The 24,074-nt window shown below is 44.2% G+C and overlaps 1 protein-coding gene across 2 annotated transcripts in view; it reads right to left on the minus strand.

Moving 5' to 3' along the window:
• DISP3 (dispatched RND transporter family member 3) overlaps nt 1–18,667 on the minus strand; it is a 51,299-nt gene extending 32,632 nt beyond the window's left edge. Inside the window, exons 1-3 of one of the 2 annotated variants that reach the window (XM_067472767.1) lie at nt 18,334–18,665; nt 4,836–5,743; nt 3,061–3,280 (exon numbers count right to left, since the gene is read on the minus strand). In XM_067472767.1, coding sequence (XP_067328868.1) covers nt 3,061–3,280; nt 4,836–5,742 — 1,127 coding nt within the window. In that variant the 5' untranslated portion in view covers nt 5,743; nt 18,334–18,665. Of the gene's footprint in view, nt 1–3,060; nt 3,281–4,835; nt 5,744–18,333 lie in introns of both variants that reach the window. The other variant, XM_067472768.1, reaches the window with a different exon arrangement.
• Between the last annotated feature and the right edge of the window lie 5,407 nt (nt 18,668–24,074).

Below are 24,074 nucleotides of genomic sequence, written 5' to 3' on the forward strand. Positions count from 1 at the left end.
AAAGAAGGCCTTCCTGAAATCCAGGTACGCTACATCCACGGTATTCCCCGCATCTACCCAGCTTGTAGCTCTATCGAAGAAAGAGATCAGATTAGAATTTGCGAAATTCTGAATCTCAAGGAGCTCTCCGAGGCGCTGAAACCAACTCCCAGCCCAGATTCAGCACCTCGGAGAGCTCTTTCGGTGCCTAGGAAATCTATCTAAATAAAAATGAAATGTTGGTTTGTGGGATTGACAGAACTCAAAAACCACTGGACGAATTGTCACCAAATTTGGACACAAGACACCTAACAACCCAATGTATGCCCTTCACTAAAAAAAAATGATTTTGTCATTTGGGAGTTGTAGTTGCTGGGATGTATAGTTCACCTACAATCAAAGAGCATTCTGAACTCCACCAATGATGGAATTGAACCAAATAGGGCACACAGAACTCCCACGATGAACAGAAAACATATATCAATGATTGGTTGGGGGTGGGGGCACCAAAATACTGTTTGCTTACCATTGAAAATTACCTAAGGAAAATAGATCTTGACATATGCGAGTTGTAGTTACTGGGATGTATAGTTCACCTACAATCAAAGAGCATTCTGAACTCCACCAATGATGGAATTGAACCAAATAGGGCACACAGAACTCCCACGACGAACAGAAAACATATATCAATGATTGGTTGGGGGGTGGGGGCGCCAAAATACTGTTTGCTTACACTTGAAAATTACCTAGGGAAAATAGACCTTGACATATGTTAGTTGTAGTTACTGGGATGTATAGTTCACCTACAATCAAAGAGCATTCTGAACTCCACCAATGATGGAATTGAACCAAATAGGGCACACAGAACTCCCACGACGAACAGAAAATATGTATCAGTGATTGGTTGGGGGTGGGGGTGGGGGTGCCAAAATACTGTTTGCTTACCGTTGAAAATTACCTCTGCATGGGGGCTAGCCTAATATCTCTGGAGAGTGAGTTCCAGAGCCAGGGGCCACCACAGAGAAGGCCCTCTCTCTCGTCCCCGCAAGTCGCACTTGAGATGCAGGCGGGAGTGAGAGAAGATCCTCTCCAGAAGATGGAAGAGATTGTGTGGGTTCGTAGATGGAAATCCGGTCGTGCAGGTAGGTGTGTCCCAAACTGTTCAGGGCTTTGTGGGTCAAGATCTACACCTTGAATTGGGCCCGGAAAATAAACAGCAGCCAGTGGAGCTCCTTAAACAGGAGGTTTGACCGCTCTCTGTAATTTGCCCCAGTTAGTAGTCTGGCTGCCACCCGTTAGACCAATTGGCGTTTCCGGGCTATCTTCAAGGGCAGCCCTACATAGAGCACATTGCAATAATCCAATTCAACGGTAAGCAAATAGTATTCCCCCCCCCCCCCCAACCAATCACTGATATATATTTTCTGTTCGTTGTGGGAGTTCTGTGTGCCATATTTGGTTCAGTTCCATCATTGGTGGAGTTCAGAATGTTCTTTGATTGTAGGTGAACTATACATCCCAGTAACTACAACTCACATATGTCAAGGTCTATTTTTCCCCAAAGGTGTCTCAAGAGCACCCCTGGGCAAAATCAACTATACCGCAAATGCTTACTTTGCGTAATGGTTGAGCTGCCCCTGCAATAGTCCAATCTAGAGGTAACTATGGCGTGGACCACCGTGGCGAGATCCGACTTCACGAGGTACGGTTGCAGCTGGCGCACGAGCCACCGCTGACACCTGAGCTTCAAGCGTCAGCGACGAATCTAGGAGGACACCCAAACTGCGGACCTGCGATTTCAGTGGGAGTGCAACCCCATCAAGCATAGGTTGTCACCCTATACCTCGGTCCGACCTATGATTGACCTACGATCCGACCTACGATTGTACATGTATGGTTTGCTTTGATATGCAGATTTCCTTTTACTCTATATTTCTTGACACAGAGAGGGACAGAAAGTTTAGTCTATGCTGACGATCATGCCATCACCGCCCAAGCAGACGGCTTTGAAATAGTTGAACAAAATCTCTCTGAAGCTTTAGGTGCCTTTACTGCCTATTACAGCTTGCTCTGTCAATGTTTCTCATCTACACAAATGACTGGCCACTGCCAGAAGGGACAGAGAGTTTCATCTATGCTGATGATCATGCCATCACCGCCCAAACAGGGAGCTTTGAAATAGTTGAACAGAAGCTCTCTGAAGCTTTAGGTGCCTATTACAGCTTGCACCATCAATGTTTCTCATCTACACAAATGACTGGCCACTGCCAGAAGGGACAGAGAGTTTCATCTATGCTGATGATCATGCCATCACCGCCCAAGAAGGGAGCTTTGAAATAGTTGAATAGAAGCTATTTGAAGCTTTAGGCGCCCTTACTGCCTATTATAGTTTGTACCATCAATGTTTCTCATCTACACAAATGACCAGCCACTGCCAGAAGGGACAGAGAGTTTCATCTATGCTGACGATCATGCCATCACCACCCAAGCAGAGAACTTTGAAATAGTTGAGCAGAAGCTCTCTGAAGCTTTAGGTGCCTATTACAGCTTGCACCATCAATGTTTCTCATATACACAAATGACCAGCCACTTCCAGAAGGGACAGAGAGTTTTGTTTATGCTGACGATCATGCCATCACCACCCAAGCAGAGAACTTTGAAACTCTTGAATAGAAGCTATCTGAAGCTTTAGGCGCCCTTCCTGCCTATTACAGCTTGTCTGTCAATGTTTCTCATCTACACAAATGACCAGCCACTGCCGGAAGGGACAGAGACTTTCATCTACACTGACGATCTTGCCATCACCGCCCAAGCAGAGAGCTTTGAAATAGTTGAATAGAAGCTATCTGAAGCTTTAGGCGCCCTTACTGCCTATTACATCTTGCACCATCAATGTTTCTCATCTACACAAATGACCAACCACTTCCAGAAAGGACAGAGAGTTTCATCTATGCTGACAATCATTACAACTGGAAACCAAATTGCTTTGCATAAGTACATATGACTATACCACTGAAGAGAAGATTTACCCAAATGGGTTTTTGGCTCGTTCCCCATAACAGAAACCCTGCTCCTACTCACCTGGTTGACTGCTTGGCCAGGAGGGCCACATAAGACACCACGAAGCTCTGGAATTTCCTCCGCTGCTCCTCCCATCGGTCTTCAACGGAGTAGTAGCTGGGTAAAGGCGCCCCAAAAAGGATCTCGCTCCGCAAAAGGGAGCTCTTCATATTTTCAGCAGAGAGACCCTCGTCCACGTACCAGTAGAACTCGGGGTGGGTCATGGCCAACTCCAGGGAACCTAGGAACAGTACTTTGTGAACTATAGCTCTCAGGAGGAATATTTATCCCTTGCCCTCCATACACCCAGCACAGAGATACAAGAACCCCAATAACACCCAGTATTGACATCTCTTGTTTTATATGTAACATCTACACAAATGACCAGTCACTGCCAGAAGGGACAGAGAGTTTCATCTATGCTGACGATCATGCCATCACCACTCAAGCAGGGAGCTTCGAAATGGTTGAACAGAAGCTCTCTAAAGCTTTAGGTGCTCTTTCTTCCTATTACAGGGAGGAAAAAGCTTGCTCCATCAAAGTGTAACATTTACACAAATGAGCAGTCACTGCCAGAAGGGACAGAGATTTTCATCTACACTGATAATCGTGCCATCACCGCCCAAGCAGGGAGCTTCGAAATGGTTGAACATAAGCTCTCCAAAGCTTTAGGTGCTCTCTGCCTCTTACATGGAAAACCACCTTAAGAACAGACAAGCATCTCAAGCTCTGAGGATGACCTGGGAAGGAACCCCATTGGAGCATTGCATCACACCCACATACCTGGGAGTCACCCTGGACTGTGCTCTGGCTCACAAGAAGAACTGCTTGACTATCAAGTACAAAGTGGGTGCTAGAAATAATATTGTACAAAAGCTGATGGGCACAACCTGGGGATCACAACCAGACACAGTGACGGCATCCGCCCTTGTGCTTTGCTACTCTGCTGCTGAGTATGTACGTCCAGTATGGAATACATCTCACCACATTAAAACAGTGGATGTGGCTCTCAATGAGATATGCCACCTTATCACAGGATGTCTACACCCAACAGCACTGGAGAAATTAGACTGTTTAACTGGTATTGCACCCCCTGACATCTGTCGGGAAATACCAGCCAATAATGACAGGACATCTCTGGCCCATCCTCTGTTCGGATATCAGCCAGCACACCAATGTCTTAAATCTATAAACAGCTTCCTAAGATCTACAGAGGCAATTACAGGAACACCCTAGCAAGCAAGACTCCAAAAATGGCAGGCTGAAACCCGGACCTCAATCAGTGGCTGAGATCAAATGAAAGAGAGACTTCCTCCTGGGCACACAGAAGATGGGGCAACTTGGAAGGCACTGAACAGGCTGCGCTTTGGCACCACAAGATGCAGAGCCAACCTCAAGAAATGGGGCCACAAAGTGGAGTCCATGACATGCGAGTGTGGAGAAGAGCAAACCACAGACCACAGACTACAATGCAACCTGAGCCCTGCCACATGCACCATGGAGGACCTTTTCACAGTGACACCAGAGGCACTCCAAGTGGCCAGCTTCTGGTCAAAGGACATTTAGTAGAATGCCAAGTTTGTGTGTGTTTTTTTACACATAGTATTCTCAATTCGCTTCTGACACAGGAATGGTGGGAGTTGAAGTCTTAAACACCTGGAGGGCCAAAGTTTACCCATTCCTGGGCTACACAATGGTTTGACTGAGACCGAGAATAATTTTCAAGGCAGTGCTTTCACCCTAAGTTTCCTTCCCTTAGATTGAGCAATGGGAGAAATGGGGGAGGCCCCACTCACCTCGTATGTCGGCCAAGTCCTGCCCCAACCCATCGTAGTAGATCTTCCCCCCTCTCTCCGTGGGGAAGAAATAGGTCATGAGGGAACTCGGTGGGGAGCAATAGGAATACGAGCCCAACGGGAGGTCTTTGAGGACTTCGTGGGGCTTCCAGCAGAACTCCCGGAAGTGCGGGTGGTCCATGATGCGGCGCTCAATCTCATGGATGGTGACCAGGCGCTCGGAGGTGAAGATGTTGTTCTCGGCGTCGCCCCGGGCGAGGAAGATCAGCTCGATGCGCCAATGAGCGTGGGTCTGAGTGTTGGCGCTCGCCATGGCGTTGGGGTACTCCCAATGGGACGGAGCACTCCGGGGTTGGCGAGAAGTCCGGTTGGACGACTGGAGCAGAGGTTGGCTAGTCCTGTTCTGTTCCGGGATGCTACGCCTGCTCCGAACCGGCTGTGAAGCGTTGCGCCGAAGATGCTGCAAATGCTCAAAGATGAGTCTCTGCAAGGCCTCCAAGTTGATGTCTGACAAGTCGCGACGGCTGCGGCCCCAGGAGCCAAACTGGGCCTTGAGGGCCAACGCAAGAGCATCAAAACGGCGTGAGGACTCATGGTTGCGGATCTCGAAGGCATTGTAAGAGATATCGATGTCCAGAGCAGGGTAGTACAAGAACATGGTCAAGGCCAGTGCGGTGGGAATGGCGCAACCCAAAAAGAGGATGAGGCCGGCCGAATAAGGGTTGGTGAAGACCCAAGCCACCACGGACCAAAAGCTGGAGGAAAAGGCATCTGTCGCTGGCGTGGTCCGTGGGGGAGGCGTCCACTGGCATTTGCCACACAACTGGGCCCCCGGGCTCTTCTTGCAGGACTCCTCCTCCTCATTGAGCCAAACGTCCTGCAACAAGGGGTCATCCTCAGTGTCCATCCTGAGGAAAGAGAGAAGAACGTCACCCATCACAACGTCATCATTGTTCCCATCACAATGTAGTCACGTTCACATCTCGGATTTCAGATCCCATGGCTGAAATGGATATAGCAGACACCAAAGTTTGGAAGAATGTTGTGTAATTATTCTCAGAACTGAGACCAGTCCAAAGACATGCTTCAAACCCAAGCAAGGATTTGATGCAAACTCAATCAAAGACTTAATTCACACTCAGTCAAAAATTGGATGCAAACTCAGCCAAAGACTCAATTCACACTCAGCCAAAGGCTTAATTCAAAGTCAAGGACTTAATTCAGACTCAGCCAAAGACATGTTCCATACTCAACCACAGATTTGATGCAAGCTCAAAGACTTAATTCACACTCAGTCAAAAATTGGATGCAAATTCAACCAAAGACATGCTCCAAACTCAACCAAAGATTGGATGCAAAGACTTAATTCAAACTCAGTCAAAGACTTAATTCAAATTCAACCAAAGATGGGATGCAAACTCAGCCAAAGACATACTCCGAACTCAACCAAAGATTGGATGCAAAGACTTAATTCAAACTCAGTCAAAGACTTAATTCAAACTCAACCAAGGATGGGATGCAAACTCAGCCAAAGACATACTCCAAACTCAACCAAATATTGGATGCAAACTCAGCCAAAGACATACTCCAAACTCAACCAAAGATGGGATGCAAACTCAGCCGAAGACATGCTCTAAACCAATGATTGGATGCAAACTCAGCAAAAGACATGCTCCAAACTCAGCCAAAGATTGAATGCAAAGGTTCAGTTCAACCTCAGTCAAAGACTTAATTCAACTTCAACCAATGATTGGATGCAAACTCAGTCAAAGACATATTCCAAACTCAACCAAAGATTGGATGCAAAGACTTAATTCAAACTCAGTCAAAGACTTAATTCAAACTCAACCAAAGATGAGATGCAAACTCAGCCAAAGACATACTCCAAACTCAATCAAAGATTGGATGCAAAGACTTAATTCAAACTCAGTCAAAAACTTAATTCAAACTCAACCAAAGATTGGATGCAACTCAGCCAAAGACATACTCCAAACTCAACCAAAGATTGGATGCAAGCTCAGCCAAAAACTTGATCCAAACTCAACCAAATCCAACCAAACATTTGATGTAAACTTAAAGACTTGATTCAAACTCAGTCAAAGACTTAATTGAAACTCAACCAAAGATGAGATGCAAACTCACTCAAAGACATACTCCAAACTCAATCAAAGATTGGATGCAAAGACTTAATTCAAACTCAGTCAAACACTTCAAATTCAACCAAAGATGGGATGCAAACTCAGCCAAAAACTTGATCCAAACTCAACCAAACCCAACCAAACATTTGATGTAAACTCAAAGACTTGATTCAAACTCAGTCAAAAACTTAAGTCAATCAAAGACTTTATCCAAATTCAGTCAGTTGCAACCAAAGATGTGATTCAAACTCACTCAAAGACTTGCTCCAGACTCAGCCAATTATTTATTTATTTATTTATTTATTTATTTATTTACTGTAGTTGTATACCACCTTTCTCAGCCAATTGGCGACTCAAGGCGGTTTCCAACAAATCAGTATACATAAAACATAATAGATAAAAAACATTAAACAGTATAAGATCTGATTCAAACTCATTCAAAGACGAAATTCAAACTCAGCCAAAGACTTCATCCAAACTCAGCTAAACCCAATCAAAGATATGATGCGAATTCAGTCAAAGGCTTGTTCCAAACTCAACCGAATCCTTATTCTGAATGCAACTTAATCTCCAACTTAATCCAGCTGAACCACAAGCTGGGAATTCTTTTTTGCTCCCCTTTTGGCCAGACGCATGGAGATCTTTCCCTTTCTGCACAATCTCTCTCCTCTCCCTGGGAATGCGAGCTTATCAGCCAATTCTTGGTGTCTCTCTCCTCGAATATAAACGCTGCTCCGATATCCCACCGAGGGCAAGCCCCGAACAACGCAGATTACATCTCTAATAGCCTTGGGAAGAGTAATTGTCTCCCCCTAGAGCTAATGATCTTTATTAATAAGAGGCCGGATAGAGAGATAGCGGCCGGGGGTCGTGTCAAAAGTGGCATTTGAGGCGTAAATATCCTTCCCAATGCTTTCAATGTCCCTCGCTTTCTGGAGGAAGGTTTGAATCACGATTGGCACAACTCCCAGAAGCAAAGGAGATCTGTGATTGGTCCTCTTGCTATTTTCCAAGAAGTTAAATAGCAAGAGAAGACTATGTTCCTCTTTGAGCAACTCCAACCTCAACAGTAACAGGGTGGATGCTGGTTTGCGTGATGCGTCTGTAACATACAAGGCTCTGGGTGCATCTACACTGTTGAACAAATGCACTTTGACCCTGCTTTGACTGCCATGGTTCAATGCAGTGGAATCATGGGAGATGTAGCTTCCCAAGGTCTTTGAGTGTCTTGCGGGAGAGATAAAATAGAATCATAGAATCATAGAATCAAAGAGTTGGAAGAGACCTCATGGGCCATCCAGTCCAACCCCCTGCCAAGAAGCAGGAATATTGCATTCAAATCACCCCTGACAGATGGCCATCCAGCCTCTGCTTAAAAGCTTCCAAAGAAGGAGCCTCCACCACACTCCGGGGAAGAGAGTTCCACTGTTGAACGGCTCTCACAGTCAGGAAGTTCTTCCTAATGTTCAGATGGAATCTCCTCTCTTGTAGTTTGAAGCCATTGTTCCGCGTCCTAGTCTCCAAGGAAGCAGAAAACAAGCTTGCTCCCTCCTCCTCCCTGTGGCTTCCTCTCACATATTTATACATAGCTATCATATCTCCTCTCAGCCTTCTCTTCTTCAGGCTAAACATGCCCAGCTCCTTAAGCCGCTCCTCATAGGGCTTGTTCTCCAGACCCTTGATCATTTTAGTCGCCCTCCTCTGGACACATTCCAGCTTGTCAATATCTCTCTTGAATTGTGGTGCCCAGAATTGGACACAATATTCCAGATGTGGTCTAACCAAAGCAGAATAGAGGGGTAGCATTACTTCCTTAGATCTAGACACTAGGCTCCTATTGATGCAGGCCAAAATCCCATTGGCTTTTTTTGCCGCCACATCACATTGTTGGCTCATGTTTAACTTGTTGTCCACGAGGACAACATGGGGTATAAAGAATTGTTGTTCATTCGTTCAGTCGTTTCCGACTCTTCGTAACCTCATGGACCAGCCCACGCCAGAGCTCCCTGTCGGCCGTCACCACCCCCAGCTCCTTCAAGGTCCATCCAGTCACTTCAAATAATATATCTATATAAATAAAAATGTAATGTTCGTTTGTGGGATAAACATAACTCAAAAACCACTGGACGAATTGACACCAAATTTGGACACAATACATCTCTCAGGCCAACGACTGACCATCACTCAGAAAAACACCGAAAAACACACCAGAAGATATTTAAAAAGCCAAAAAATACATTACAACACATGCACAAAACCACACACACACACATGCAAACACACATATACACAAATATATGCACACACAAAACACAATGAATAGACTGGGCCACAGCAACGCGTGGCAGGAGACAGCTAGTATATAATATAAATATTAATATAAATAATAGATAGATAGATAGATAGATACACATAGATATAGATAATATAAAAATATAATATAATATAATATAATATAATATAATATAATATAATATATAAGCTAAAGTGGGGTATAAATAATATAATAATAAATAAATAATATAAGAAGTAAATAATATAATATAATATAATATATAATAATATATAATATAAATAATATAAATAAATAAAACAATAACAACAAGGGCAGAATATAAATCTTTTAAATTAACAACAACAACAACAACAAGAAGAGAATGCCACAGAGAATACTATCTCAGGATTCCATAGCCTCAAGCCATGCCGGTTCAAGGGCCACCAAACTGAATTAATTCGACAGTGTAGATGCACCACAAGAGTCTAGACTAGGGGTCCTCAAACTTTTTAAACAGAGGGCCAGATCACAGTCCCTCAAACTGTTGGAGGGCCGGATTATAATTTGAAAAAAAACATGAATTAATTCCTATGCACACTGCACACAATAATAATAATAATAATAATAATAATAATAATAATACTTTATTTATACCCTGCCACCATCTCCCCAAGGGAGTGCAAAAAACACTTGAAAACAATACAATAATTAAAATTAAGAACCATTTGTAACAAATATAAACTTATTAGTATTTCAATGGGAAGTGTGGGCCTGCTTTTGGCTGATGAGATTGTTGTTGTTGTTGTGTGCTTTCAAATCATTCCAGACTTCGATTGACCCTGAGCGAGGGCCGGGTAAATGACCTTGGAGGGCCGTATCCGGCCCGCGGGCCGTAGTTTGAGGATCGTGATACTCTTTATTTAATACTACTTTAATATTTGTGTTTTGTAGGTTTTCAGTTGCAGCGTTTTATTGTTGCGAGGCTCTCGATCAAGAGAGAGAAGCAAGGTCTGCATCATCCTCATTATCCTCCTCCTCATCATAATAATACAGGGTCAGTTTTAAGGTTTTGCATCGAACACAATAACGAATCGCTGCTAAAAAATGATGGTGATTCTTTTCTAGGCCTCGGATCGAGCATCCAAATTCCAGGCGAAGACTTCCTCCGCCAAGATGGATCCTTGGTGCCAGCCCGGTTTTTTAATTTACTGGCCTGTCTGGCTTGCAGCGCTTCCGAAATGAAATACGCCAGGACTCTGTCCTCCCTCTTCTCATTAACTCGTCTCTCTCTCTCTCGCTCCGTATTTTATAACCTCCTTATTTATTCCTTGCTGGAACAAACACGCAAGGAGGGCGGAAACGTGCTCTTTCCCTTCCCTGGCGACTTCCTTCCTGCTTTGCAAAATGGCTGGGAGTGGGTGCGACTCCATCCAAGCGCACTCTCCAAGGTGCTGAAATCAAGTAAGAACTTGGGATTCAGCACCTTGAAGAGCTCAGTTGCGGTCCATAGTAAGGACTTTGAGATTCAGCACCTTAGAGAGCTCTGTTGTTATCCATAGTAAGGACTTGGGGATTCAGCGCCTTGGAGAGCTCTATTGTGGTCCATAGTAAAAACTTGGGATTCAGCACCTTCTCCATTGTGGTCCATAGTAAGGACCTGGGATTCAGCACCTTGGAGAGCTCCATAGTAAGGATCTGGGATTCAGTGCCTTGGAGAGCTCCATTGCGGTCCATAGAAAGGACCTGGGATTCAGCGCCTTGGAGAGCTCCATTGTGTTCCATAGTAAGGACTTCGGATATGGCACTTTGGAGAGCTCCATAGTAAGGATCTGGGATTCAGCACCTTGGAGTGCTCCATAGTAAGGACCTGGGATTCAGCACCTTCTCCATTGTGGTCCATAGTAAGGACCTGGGATTCAGCACCTTGGAGATCTCCATTGTGGTCCATAGTAAGGACCTGGGATTCAGCGCCTTGGAGAGCTCCATTGTGGTCCATAGTGAGGACCTGGGATTCAGCACCCTCTCCATTGTGGTCCATAGTAAGGACCTTGGATTCAGCACCTTCTCCATTGTGCTCCATAGTAAGGACCTGGGATTCAGCACCTTGGAGAGCTCCATAGCAAGGACATGGGACTCAGCACCTTCTCCATTGTGACCCATAGTAAGGACCTGTGATTCAGCACCTTGGAGAGCTCCATAGTAAGGACCTGGGATTCAGCACCTTCTCCATTGTGACCCATAGTAAGGACCTGGGATTCAGCACCTTGGAGAGCTCAATTGTGGTCCATAGTAAGGACTTGGGATTCAGCACATTGGAGAGCTCCATTGTGGTCCATATGTAATCCTGAGCGGCATTGGGTTGCTGTGAGTTTTTCTGACTGTAGGGCCGTATTCCAGCAGTATTCTCTCCTGATGTTTTGCCTGCATCTATGACAAGCATCCTCAGAGGGTCTGTTGACAATGAAGCAATTGAAGTGTATATACATCCATCTATATAAATAAAAATGTAATGTTCGTTTGTGAAATTAGCATAACTCAAAAACCACTGGACGAATTGACACCAAATTTGGGCACAAGACACCTAACAACCCAATCTATGTCCTTCACTCCAAAAAATTGATTTTGTCACTTGGGAGTTGTAGTTGCTGGGATTTATAGTTCACCTACAATCAAAGAGCATTCGGAATTGGACCAAATTGGCACACAGTTCTCCCATGACCAACAGAAAACACTAGAAGGGTTTGGTGGGCAATGTCCTTTGGTTTTGGAGTTGTAGTTCATCTACATCCAGAGAGCACTGTGGACTCAAACAATGATGGATCTGGACCAAACTCTACACGAATACTCAATATGCCCAAATGTGAAGACAACTGTGAATGTTGCAATGGGGAAGCTTGAATAGCATTGAGTAGCCATAAAGTTTGCATAAAGTCAATCAGCGAGGGTGTCTGCATAGATGTAGCCTGACTGTTGTTGCCTGGAGGCACACTCTACTTGGGCTGTGTTGATTGCAACATTCACACTTGGAATGAGCAAGCTTGAATAGCATCAAGTAGCCATGAAGCTGCAAAGTCAATCAGGGAGGGTATTTGCATAGAGTTGGCCTGGCTGTCGTTGGCTGGAGGCACACTCGGTTTGGTAGGTGTTAACTGACCCTTGATTATACACTGTGGAATAATGGCCAGGATGGGAGGAAGTACCTTTGTCTGTTTAAAGCAAGTCTGAATGTTGCAATGGGCAAAAGCTTGATAGCACAGAGTAGGCATGAAGCTTGCAAAGTCAATCAGTGAGGGCATCTGAATAGAGGTAGCCTGGCTGTTGTTGCCTGGAGGCACCCTGTGTTTGAGGGGGGTGTTAATTGCAGCATTCACACTTGCAATGAGCAAACTTGAATAGCACTGAGCAGCCATGAAGTTTGCAAAGTCAATCAGTGAGGGTATCTGTATAGAGGTAGCCTGGGTATTGTTGCCTGGAGGCACCCTCTGTTTGGGAGCTGTTAATTGGAACATTCACACTTATAGTGAGCAAGCTTAAATAGCATTGGGTAACCATGAAGTTTGCAAAGTCAATCACGGAGGGGGCTGCATAGAGCTAGCCTGGCTGTTGTTGCCTGGAGGCACCCTCTGAGTGAGTGATGTTAATTACAACATTCACACTTTGCAATGAGCAAGCTTGAATAGCATTGAGCAGCTATGACGCTGCTCAATGCCATTGAACAGAGGGTGCCTCCAGGCAACAACAGCCAGGCCACCTCTATGCAGATAGCCTCCCTATTGACATTGCAGCTTCCTGGCTGCTCAGTGCTATTCAAGCTTGCTCATTGCAAGTGTGGATGTCGCAATTAACACCTCCCAAAACAGAGGGTGCCTCCAGGCAACAACGGCCAGGCTACCTCTATGGAGATACCATCTCTGATTGACTTTGCAAACTTCACGGCTACTCCAATGTGAATACAAGCTTGCTCATCGCAAGTGTGAATGTTGCAATTAACATCTCCCAAAACAGAGGGTGCCTCCAGGTGATAACAGCCAGGCCACCTCTATGGAGATACCATCTCTTATTGACTTTGCAAACTTCATGGCTACTCCAATGCGAATTCAAGCTTGTTCATTGCAAGTGTGAATGTTGCAATTAAGACCTCCCAAAACAGAGGGTGCCTCCAGGTGATAACAGCCAGGCCACCTCTATGGAGATACCATCTCTTATTGACTTTGCAAACTTCATGGCTACTCCAATGCGAATTCAAGCTTGCTCATCGCAAGTGTGAATGTTGCAATTAACATCTCCCAAAACAGAGGGTGCCTCCAGGTGATAACAGCCAGGCCACCTCTATGGAGATACCATCTCTTATTGACTTTGCAAACTTCATGGCTACTCCAATGCGAATTCAAGCTTGTTCATTGCAAGTGTGAATGTCGCAAATAACACCTCCCAAAACAGACGGTGCCTCCAGGCAACAACAGCCAGGCTACCTCTATGGAGAGACCATCTCTGATTGACTTTGCAAACTTCATGGCTGCTCCAATGCTAATTCAAGTTTGCTCATTGCAAGTGTGAATGTTGCAATTAACATCTCCCAAAACAGAGGGTGCCTCCAATCAACAACAGCCAGGCTATTTCTCTGCAGATACCCTCCCTGATTGGCTTTGAGAACTTCATGGCCACTCAATGCTATTCAAGCTTGCTTATGGTAACATTGACTCATTGACTCAGCCATGATTTGATGTTCCCAAGCCTGATTGGAATAATTGCTTCATTAGTTTGTTTCAAGGCTCGACATGAAGCCGAGAGAAGAAGGAAACACACAAAAACACACAGGGGAGAATGGCATTCAGGGCCCTGGAACACAGCTGGGCTGCAAGAACTGACAGGGTCAAATCAATGCAGTTTGACACCCTGTTCCAATGCTAAGGCAATGCGTGAGCTGTTGCTCGGTGGGGTCCTGGGCCTCTGCAAACTCTTTCTTCTTGTCCCTTCTCAAGGCAAGTCTTGGCCCAGTTGCTAGGTTGCCAACACAAGCGGCACAACAAGGCCTCTCTTTAGTCTCTCATCTCTGGAATGGGGCACCTACACTGTTGAGTTAATGCGGTTTGACGCCAGTTTAACCTTCTGTCGCCAACTAATTTGAGTATAAAGCACTAACTGGAGGTTAAGCCACCCAGGAAATGGGAAAGAGAGGGGGGGGCATCGTTATTATTATTATTATTATTATTATTATTATTATATGATATTATTATATTATAATATAGTGTTATAATAATAATAATAATAATAATAATAATAATTGAAATTGGATGCTGATGCTTTTAAGGCAGGGTATTATTATTATTATATCATATATTATTATATTATAATATAGTGTTATTATATTATTATTAATAATAGCAATAATAATTGAAATTGGATGCTGATGCTTTTAAGGCAGGGTATTATTATTATTATATCATATATTATTATATTATAATATAGTGTTATAATAATAATAATAATAATAATAATAATAGAAATTGGATGCTGATGCTTTTAAGGCAGGGTATTATTAGTATTATATGATATATTATTATATTATAATTTAGTGGTATTATATTAATATTATTATTATTATTATTATTATTAATAATAATATAAATTGGATGCTGATGCTTTTAAGGATGGGTATTATTATTATATGATATATTATTATATTATAATATAGTGTTACTATATTATTATTATTATTATTAATAATAATAATAATAATAGAAATTGGATGCTGATGCTTTTATGACAGAGTATTATTATTATATATTATTCTATTATAATATAGTGTTAAAATTATAATAATTATTATTATTGAATTTGGATGCTGATGCTTTTATGGCAGAGTATTATTATTATATGATACATTATTATATTATAATATTGTGTTACTATATTATTATTATTAATAATAATAATTGAAATTGGATGCTGATGCTTTCAAGGCAGGGTATTATTATTATTATTATATGATATATTATTATATTATAATACAGTGTTATAATAATAATATTATTATATGATAAATTATTATATTATAATATAGTGTGATTATATTCATAATAATAACAATTGAAATTGGATGCTGATGCTTTTAAGGCAGGGTATTATTATTATTATATGATATATTATAATATTATAATCTAGTGTTACAATAATATTATTATTATATGATATATTATTATATTATAATCTAGTGTAATAATAATAATAATAATAATAGAAATTGGATGCTGATGCTTTTAAGGCTGGGTATTATTATATGACATATTATTATATTATAATATAGTGTTATAATAATAATAGCAATAATAATACTCTGCCTTAAAAGCATCAGCATCCAATTTCAATTGTTGTTGTTATAATAATATTCATAACCTGATTTATCTCTGTCATGGGAGACTCAAAATGGATTGACATAAAACCACCAGCATACAAGTTAAATTTATTATTTATTATTATACTATATTATATTATTGTTATTATATTATATTATAATATAGTATTATTAGTAGTATTAGTATTTATACCCTGCCTTACCTCTCCTGCAGGAGACTCAGCAGCTTGACTAAAAGCACCAGCTTGCAAGTCAAATTATTATAATAATATTATTATAATATATATAGAATATATATAGAATAATATTTTTAAAATATGTAGTATCATTAGAGCATGCAAACCATCAACATTGCAATGCATTATTATTATTATTATTATTATTATTATTATTATTATTATTGTTACAGTCCATGAACTGAATGTGAATGCTGAAAGGGGCACCTAAAGGACATCTAGTCCAACCCCGTTCAGCCAACGTAAGACGATAGAACTAAATCACAATAATAGTAGTAGTAATAATAATAATAATAATAATAATAATACATCTAAGCTCTCTTTGAAGACCTCTAAGGAAGGAGAGCCCATGAACTTCACGTGAAAGCTGGAGGGGGTACCCAAAGGCCATCTAGTCCAGCCCCATTCAGCCAATACTCAATCACAACAACAACAACAACACATCTAAGCTCTCTTTGAAGACCTCTATGAACTTCACGTGAAAGCTGGAGGGGGCACCCAAAGGCCATCTAGTCCAGCCCCATTCAGCCAATGCAAGGTGATAGAACTCAATCAAAATAATAATAATAATAATAGTAATAATAATAATAATAATAATAATAATAATAATACATCTAAGCTCTATTTGAAGATCTCTAAGGAAGGAGAGCCCATGAACTTCATGTGAAAGCTGGAGGGGGCACCCAAAGGCCATCTAGTCCAGCCCCATTCAGCCAACACTCCATCCCAATAATAATAATAATAATAATAATAATAATAATACATCTAAGCTCTATTTGAAGACCTCTAAGGAAGGCGAGCCCATGAACTTCACGTGAAAACTGAAGAACCCAAAGGCCATATAGTCCAGCCCCATTCAGCCAACACACAATCACAACAACAACAACAACAACAATACATCTAAGCTCTATTTGAAGACCTCTAAGGAAGGAGAGCCCATGAACTTGATGTGAAAGCTGGAGGGGGCACCCAAAGGCCATCTAGTCCAGCCCCATTCAGCCAACACTCCATCCCAATAATAATAATAATAATAATAATACATCTAAGCTCTATTTGAAGACCTCTAAAAGGAGAGCCCATGAACTTCACGTGAAAGCTGGAGGGGGCACCCAAAGGCCATCTAGTCCAGCCCCATTCAGCCAACACTCAATCCCAATAATAATAATAATAATAATAATAATAATAAATCTAAGCTCTCTTTGAAGACTTCTAAGGAAGGAGAGCCCAGGAACTTCGTGTGAAAGCTGGAGGGGGCATCCAAAGGCCATCTAGTCCAGCCCCATTCAGCCAATAATAATAATAATAATAATAATAATAATAATAATACATGTAAGCTCTATTTGAAGATCTCTAAGGAAGAAGAGCCCATGAAGTTGATGTGAAAGCTGGAGGGGGCACCCAAAGGCAATCTAGTCCAGCCCCATTCAGCCAACGCTCAATCACAATAATAATAATAATAATAATAATAATACATCTAATCTCTATTTGAAGACCTCTAAGGAAGGAGAGCCCATGAACTTCACATGAAAGCTGGAGGGGGCACCCAAAGGCCATCTAGTCCAGCCTCATTCGGGCAACACTCAATCCCTATAATAATAATAATAATAATAATTATTATTATTATTATTATAAGCTCTATTTGAAGACCTCTAAGGAAGGAGAGCCCATGAACTTCACTTGAAAGCTGGAGGGGGCACCCAAAGGCCATCTAGTCCAGCCCCATTCAGCCAACACTCAATTACAATAATAATAATAATAATAATAATACATGTTAGCTCTATTTGAAGACCTCTAAGGAAGGAGAGCCCATGAACTTCATGTGAAAGCTGGAGGGGGTACCCAAAGGTCATCTAGTCCAGCCCCATTCAGTCAACGCTCAATCACAATAATAATAATAATAATAATAATAATACATCTAAGCTCTATTTGAAGACCTCTAAGGAAGGAGAGCCCATGAACTTCACGTGAAAGCTGGAGGGGGCACCCAAAGGCCATCTAGTCCAGCCCCATTCAGCCAACGCAAGGCAATCAAACTCAATCACAACAATAATAATAATCAGAGAATGCACAAAAAGTATAAGATGTAATACAAAAGAGACAAAAGTTCTAATCCTGAGTGAACTAAGGCTATGAAATATTAGAATTAGGGAAGGCAAACTCTTGCAAATACAGGATTGATGGGCATGCTCTTCTTCCCACACATTGCTTCTTTCTCCTGGAAACAACTCCTCTGAGACTTTGAAGAGGTCTTTTCAGAGGCAAAGAAAGACCTAGAAGGGACCTCTTTCACCTCCATGGCGAGAAAACCCCCCTCTCCGAAGCAGCATTTGCACAATAGCGACCTTTGTCTGGTGTGTTTTCGTTCAGTCGCAAAGAAGACTCAGCCTTGGGCCTTAGCTGGGCATCTGGATGGGCACCGACTCCGGCACCCCTTCCTTTCTCTGTCTGTCAACCCTTCAATAATAATAATAACAAGGATCATAAATAGCCTTACTTTGGAGGCCGACGGAATCCAATTGGCGACCCCGATGGGACGATGGGTTCAATGATGAACCACCAAGAGGCTTCCCCTTCCTTTTGGCCACAAGATGAAACAGCTTTCCAATTTGCACAAGACCCCTCAGCGCTCTTAAGCTCCAGCCTTCCCTTGCCGCAGTCTTTTATATTCCTGGGCTTCTACCATCCTTCGTAGGCAAGAAGGGGGGACACAAAGGGATCCCTTTGCAAGCTGTGCATCATCTGTCCGCGTAAACAGAGCCGCCGAGAAACCCAAAAGCATTCAATTCCAAAGCTCTGTTGACGTTTGAGACCCTCGGCGAAGCTCGATTTGGACGTTTCCGCTTTGCGATGCAGGGATGACTTAGTTGGTACAGTCCACTTTGATATAAAAGGCATACAGAGGAGGGAATATATCAGACTGGAAAGAATATAAGGCAGTGTTTCTCAACCTGGGGGTCGGGACCCCTGTGGGGGGTCACGAGGGGGTGTCAGAGGGGTTGCCAAAGACCATCTGAAAACATAGTATTTTCTGTTGGTCATAGGGCAGTGGTTCTCAACCTGGGGGTCGGGACCCTTGGGAGGGTCACGAGGGGGTGTCAGAGGGGTCGCCAAAGACAGTGCTTTAAGGGGATGCAAATCTATTGTGCACCCTAATGTTGCAAGGTAACTTAGTCCGATTGCTTCATAGAATCATAGAATCAAAGAGTTGGAAGAGACCTCATGGGCCATCCAGTCCAACCCCCTGCCAAGAAGCAGGAATATTGCATTCAAATCACCCCTGACAGATGGCCATCCAGCCTCTGCTTAAAAGCTTCCAAAGAAGGAGCCTCCACCACACTCCGGGGCAGAGAGTTCCACTGCTGAACGGCTCTCACAGTCAGGAAGTTCTTCCTAATGTTCAGATGGAATCCCCTCTCTTGTAGTTTGAAGCCATTGTTCCATTGCGTCCTAGTCTCCAAGGAAGCAGAAAACAAGCTTGCTCCCTCCTCCCTGTGGCTTCCTCTCACATATTTATACATGGCTATCATATCTCCTCTCAGCCTTCTCTTCTTCAGGCTAAACATGCCCAGTTCCCTAAGCCGCTCCTCATAGGGCTTGTTCTCCAGACCCTTGATCATTTGAGTCGCCCTCCTCTGGACACATTCCAGCTTGTCAATATCTCTCTTGAATTGTGGTGCCCAGAATTGGACACAATATTCCAGATGTGGAATATTCATCACAGACCCTGTTACTAAACCGGGATAGAGTTTCGAACCCAGAATCCGAACCTCAAACAACAAAACAACAACAACAACAACAACAACAACAACAACAACAACAACATAATAATAATAATAATAATGATTTATACCCCGCCACCAACTCCCCAAGGGGACTCGGAGTGGCTTACATAAGGCCAAGCCCAACAACACATCAATAAAAACAACAAGCAATAAGCAAATAAACAACACAACTACTATAACTCACATATAGACAAAACACATAGAGATTTAAAAACCTATGGCCGGGCCAAATTTAGTAGTTAAAACTTTTCAATAAATGCTGGACATGAATAGAGGTAGGATGTATCTAGTAGGAGGGTTTTAAACAAGAAGTAGGGGGAGCAACCCAACGGGTAATTAAAGTGCTTCTCAGGATATTTTGCAGGGGATTGTGTCCTTTATTCAGGGAAGGCACACTGGAATAGCCACATTTTCAGGTGCCTCTTAAAGACTGCCAATGTGGGGGTTTGTATGATATCCTTGGAGAGTGAGTTCCAGAGTCGGGGGGCCGCCACAGAGAAGGCCCTCTCCCTCATCCCGATCAATCTCACCTGCGAAGGAGGCGGGAGCAAGAGCAGGGCCTCTCCAGATGATTCAATCTGGCTTCCATGCGGGGCACGGGACAGAGACTGTGCTGGTCTCCATCACGGATCACCTTCGATGCCAGCTTGACCAGGGCGGGTCAGCGCTGCTCGTGCTATTGGATCTCACAGCAGCATTGGACACAGTCGACCACAATCTCTTGACCCACCGCCTTGCTGTTGCTGGAGTCAGGGGGAGAGCTTTAAACTGGCTGTCCTCCTTTCTTCACAACCGTGGACAGCGAGTGGAGAGGGGAGGCCTGGTCTCTGAGAGGTCCCCTCTCTCTCTCTTGTGGGGTTCCTCAGGGGGCCATTCTCTCCCCTCTCTTGTTTAACATCTATATACAACCACTTGCTTAGCTGGTTCGAGGTTTTGGGCTTGAGTGTTATCAGTATGCCGATGACACTCAGCTGGTGCTGAAGATGGAAGGCCGACCGGACTCTGTACCCAATTGTTTCCATCAGTGCCTCGAGGCCGTGACTGGATGGCTGCGTGCCAGCAGGTTGAGGGTGAATCCAGCAAAGACGGAGATCTTATGGCTGGGTGGACCGGGCAGTGGGGACATCCATCTGCCCACCCTGGATGGCGAGGCGTTACCTTTCTGACCGCATCTTGGCCTACGAGCCCACGAGGACCTTGAGATCGTCTGGGGAGGCCCTTCTCTCGATCCCGCCTGCATCACAGGCACGGCTGGCGGGGACGAGGGAGAGGGCCTTCTCGGTGGTGGCCCCCCGGCTGTGGAACACTCTCCCGGCACACATCAGACAGGCGCCCTCCCTCATGTCCTTTCGAAAAAGCCTTAAGACCTGGCTGTTCGAGAGGGCATTTAATTAAGTGCTAAGCAACAACATTACGGTAATGAGAACTGGAATGGTATAAGGAAAATGAGACTGGCTATGATTCTACTAAGAGACGAAGCGGATTTTTATGTAGTTTGTATTTGTTGTATAGTCATATGTTGTTGATACTGGCCTCTGTAACTGTCTTTTTATGTGTACTGTACACCGCCATGAGTCGCCCGTAAGGGCTGAGAATGGCGGTCAATAAGTGCATCTAATAAATAATAATAAATAAATAAAGAGTCTGGGAGTCCTTTTGGACCCTCTGCTGACAATGGAGGCCCAGGTCTCCGCTGTTAGCAGAACCGCCTTCTTTCACCTGCGGCAGGCTAGACGGCTGGCCCCCTCCCTGTCCAGGGACGACCTAGCTACGGTGATCCAGGCTATGGTCATCTCAAGACTGGACTACTGTAACGCCCTCTACATTGGCCTCCCTCTGTCGGTGATTCGGAAGCTCAAGTTGGTAGAAAACGCAGCTGCTCGGCTTCTTGCGGGAATTCCGATGAGATGCCACATAACCCCAATCTTACTACAGCTGCATTGGTTACCAATTGAGCACCGGATCACTTTCAAAGTGATGGTACTCACCTTTAAGGCCTTGCATGGTCTGGGGCCAATGTATCTGAGGGATCGTCTCACCCCCTACCAACCCTAGAGATCCCTCCGCTCTGAGGACCAAGATCTATTGGAAGTCCCCAGTGTCAAGACCTTGCGTCTAACGGCAACCAGGCGCAGAGCCTTCACAGCAGTGGCGCCATCAGTCTGGAATGCTCTGCCACCTGAAGTTCGTGCCCTGCGGGACTTACCAGCTTTCCGCAGGGCATGGAAGACATACCTGTTCCGACAGGCTTTTAATGTTTGATACTGTTGTTTATAAATTGTTTTAAATTGCTTTTACACTTTGTTAGATTTTAGCTATTCTTGTAAGCCGCTCCGACCCCCAGGGGAGTGGCGGCATAGAAGTTTAAATAATAAATAAATAAATAAAATAAATTGAAGAGATCGTGTGGGTTTCATACACAGAAATGCGGTCATGCAGGTAGGCGGGTCCCAAACCTTTCAGGGCTTTGTAGGTAAGAATTGGGACCGTAAAATGAACGGCAGCCAGTGGAGCTCCTTAAACAGGGGGGGTTGACCTCTCCCTGTAAGTCGCTCCCATTAGTAACCTGGCTGTCACCTGTTGGACCAATTGAAATTTCCGAGCTGTCTTCAAGGGCAGCCCCATGTAGAGTGCATTACAGTAGTCCAATCTGGAGGTGACTAAGGTGTGGACCACCATGGCCAGATCCGACTTCACGAGGTATGGTCGTAATTGTGCGAAGGCCCTCCCAGCCACCCCCGACACCTGGGCTTCAAGCGTTAGCGATGAGTCTAGGAGGACACCCAAGCTGCAGACCTGTGACTTCAGGGGGAGTGCAACCCCGTCCAACACAGGTTGCCACCCTATACCCCGATCCGGCTTACGATCGACCAGGAGGACCTCTGTCTTGTTAGGATTGATCCTCAGCTTATTCATCCTCATCCAGACAGCCACAGCGGCCAGGCACTCATCCAGTACCCGAGGGGCTTCCTTGGAATTAGGTGGAAAGGAGTAGTAGAGTTGGACGTCATCTGCGTAGAGATGGCACCCAACTCCAAAACTCCGGATGACCTCTCCCAGCGGTTTCATGTAGACGTTAAAAAGCATGGGGGACAGAATGGAACCTTGCGGGACCCCACAGGTCAAAGGCCAGGGGTCTGAGCAAGTGTCCCCCAGCTTCACCATCTGGGAACGACCCTCCAGGAAGGACCGGAGCCACGACACCCATCCTGGAGAGCCGTCCCAGAAGAATACCATGGTTGATGGTAGATGTCCAAGAGAACCAGCAGGGTTCCTGAAATAGAATGCAACCTTTCACTTATGTACGGTTGGATTTGGGGGGAAACCAATTCTATTTCGAACGCCTCCCACATTACACAATAAGGTCGGCGTCTCCTTTGTGCCTTCTCACTGGAACCCACACATTTCACCGACTGTGACTCAAGATCCGCGTGATTCCAGCAGCGAAGCGAGTGACTCCTGAGTCACCGCGCAGACAGGCGGCGCGCAAGATGGTTTCCTCGGAGAGTGGCATTTTCTCCCTCTCCCTCTCCCCATGCGTGTGTGTTTCCCTCGCGCTTCTCCTCCGCAGCTTAAAAACCCATCCTCGGCTCATCTCTCTTCATTAAATTTCTCATTACTCAGCATTTGACACCGCGGCAGCCCCGATACATCAGCCGGTTATAGACTGCGGAGTTCGCCGCTGTGTCGCTTCCACTGACAGAACGCATTCCTCGGATGGGAAGAGAAAGGCAGGGAACGATATTTGGGGTTTCCTTGCGGGTTCCAAGGTCGCCCAGGCATCAGCTCCTAGGATTAGTCGGAACTCACGGCTTGTTGCTCCCTTTCCAACAACATTCGGAGAAGAAGAGAGCTGAGAAATAGCCAATTTTCTTGGTTCCATCTTATTGAGTTTCGTTGGGAATCGTATCAGGGAGGCTGGCCCGGCTTTGGAAGTTGGTTGCAATGACTTAGGAAAAGCTGCAGTTCAATATAAGCAGGTGTGCCTGTAGCTTAGTAGTTTCAGTCTGCGAGAGGTCTCTGCGGAAGAAAGGCCTCAGTGTGTTAGTAGGCCTCAGTGTGAGTAGGCCTCAGTGTTAGTTCGCCTCAGTGGGAGTGAAGTCGATAGGAACTTTAGAAGGGCTACCCCAGGAGGAGAGACCTTGTGGCAACACCAAAAAGGGATCGCTACGTTGGTGAGTAAAGAGAAGCCTAATTTTAAGCAATTTATTTTCCCTAAGTTCCCAAAAAGAATGTCACCAAAGTTGAAGAAAGTGCCAACGAGATGATTTATTAGCGATTCAGCTGAAAAGGATGCAAAGCAGCAATCATTCGCCAAGCTAAGCATACATGTACACAAATAAATGCCATTTTTATAGAAAAAACAGAGTGTGTGGTTTGAATCTCCCACTCCCCCCCCCCCGGCCTGGCTTGAAGGTGATTGGCTGGTGCCCCAACAGCTGGGAGGAGGCTC

Source organism: Anolis sagrei, chromosome 13 (assembly GCF_037176765.1).
Source record: "Anolis sagrei isolate rAnoSag1 chromosome 13, rAnoSag1.mat, whole genome shotgun sequence".
Lineage (NCBI taxonomy): Eukaryota > Metazoa > Chordata > Lepidosauria > Squamata > Dactyloidae > Anolis > Anolis sagrei.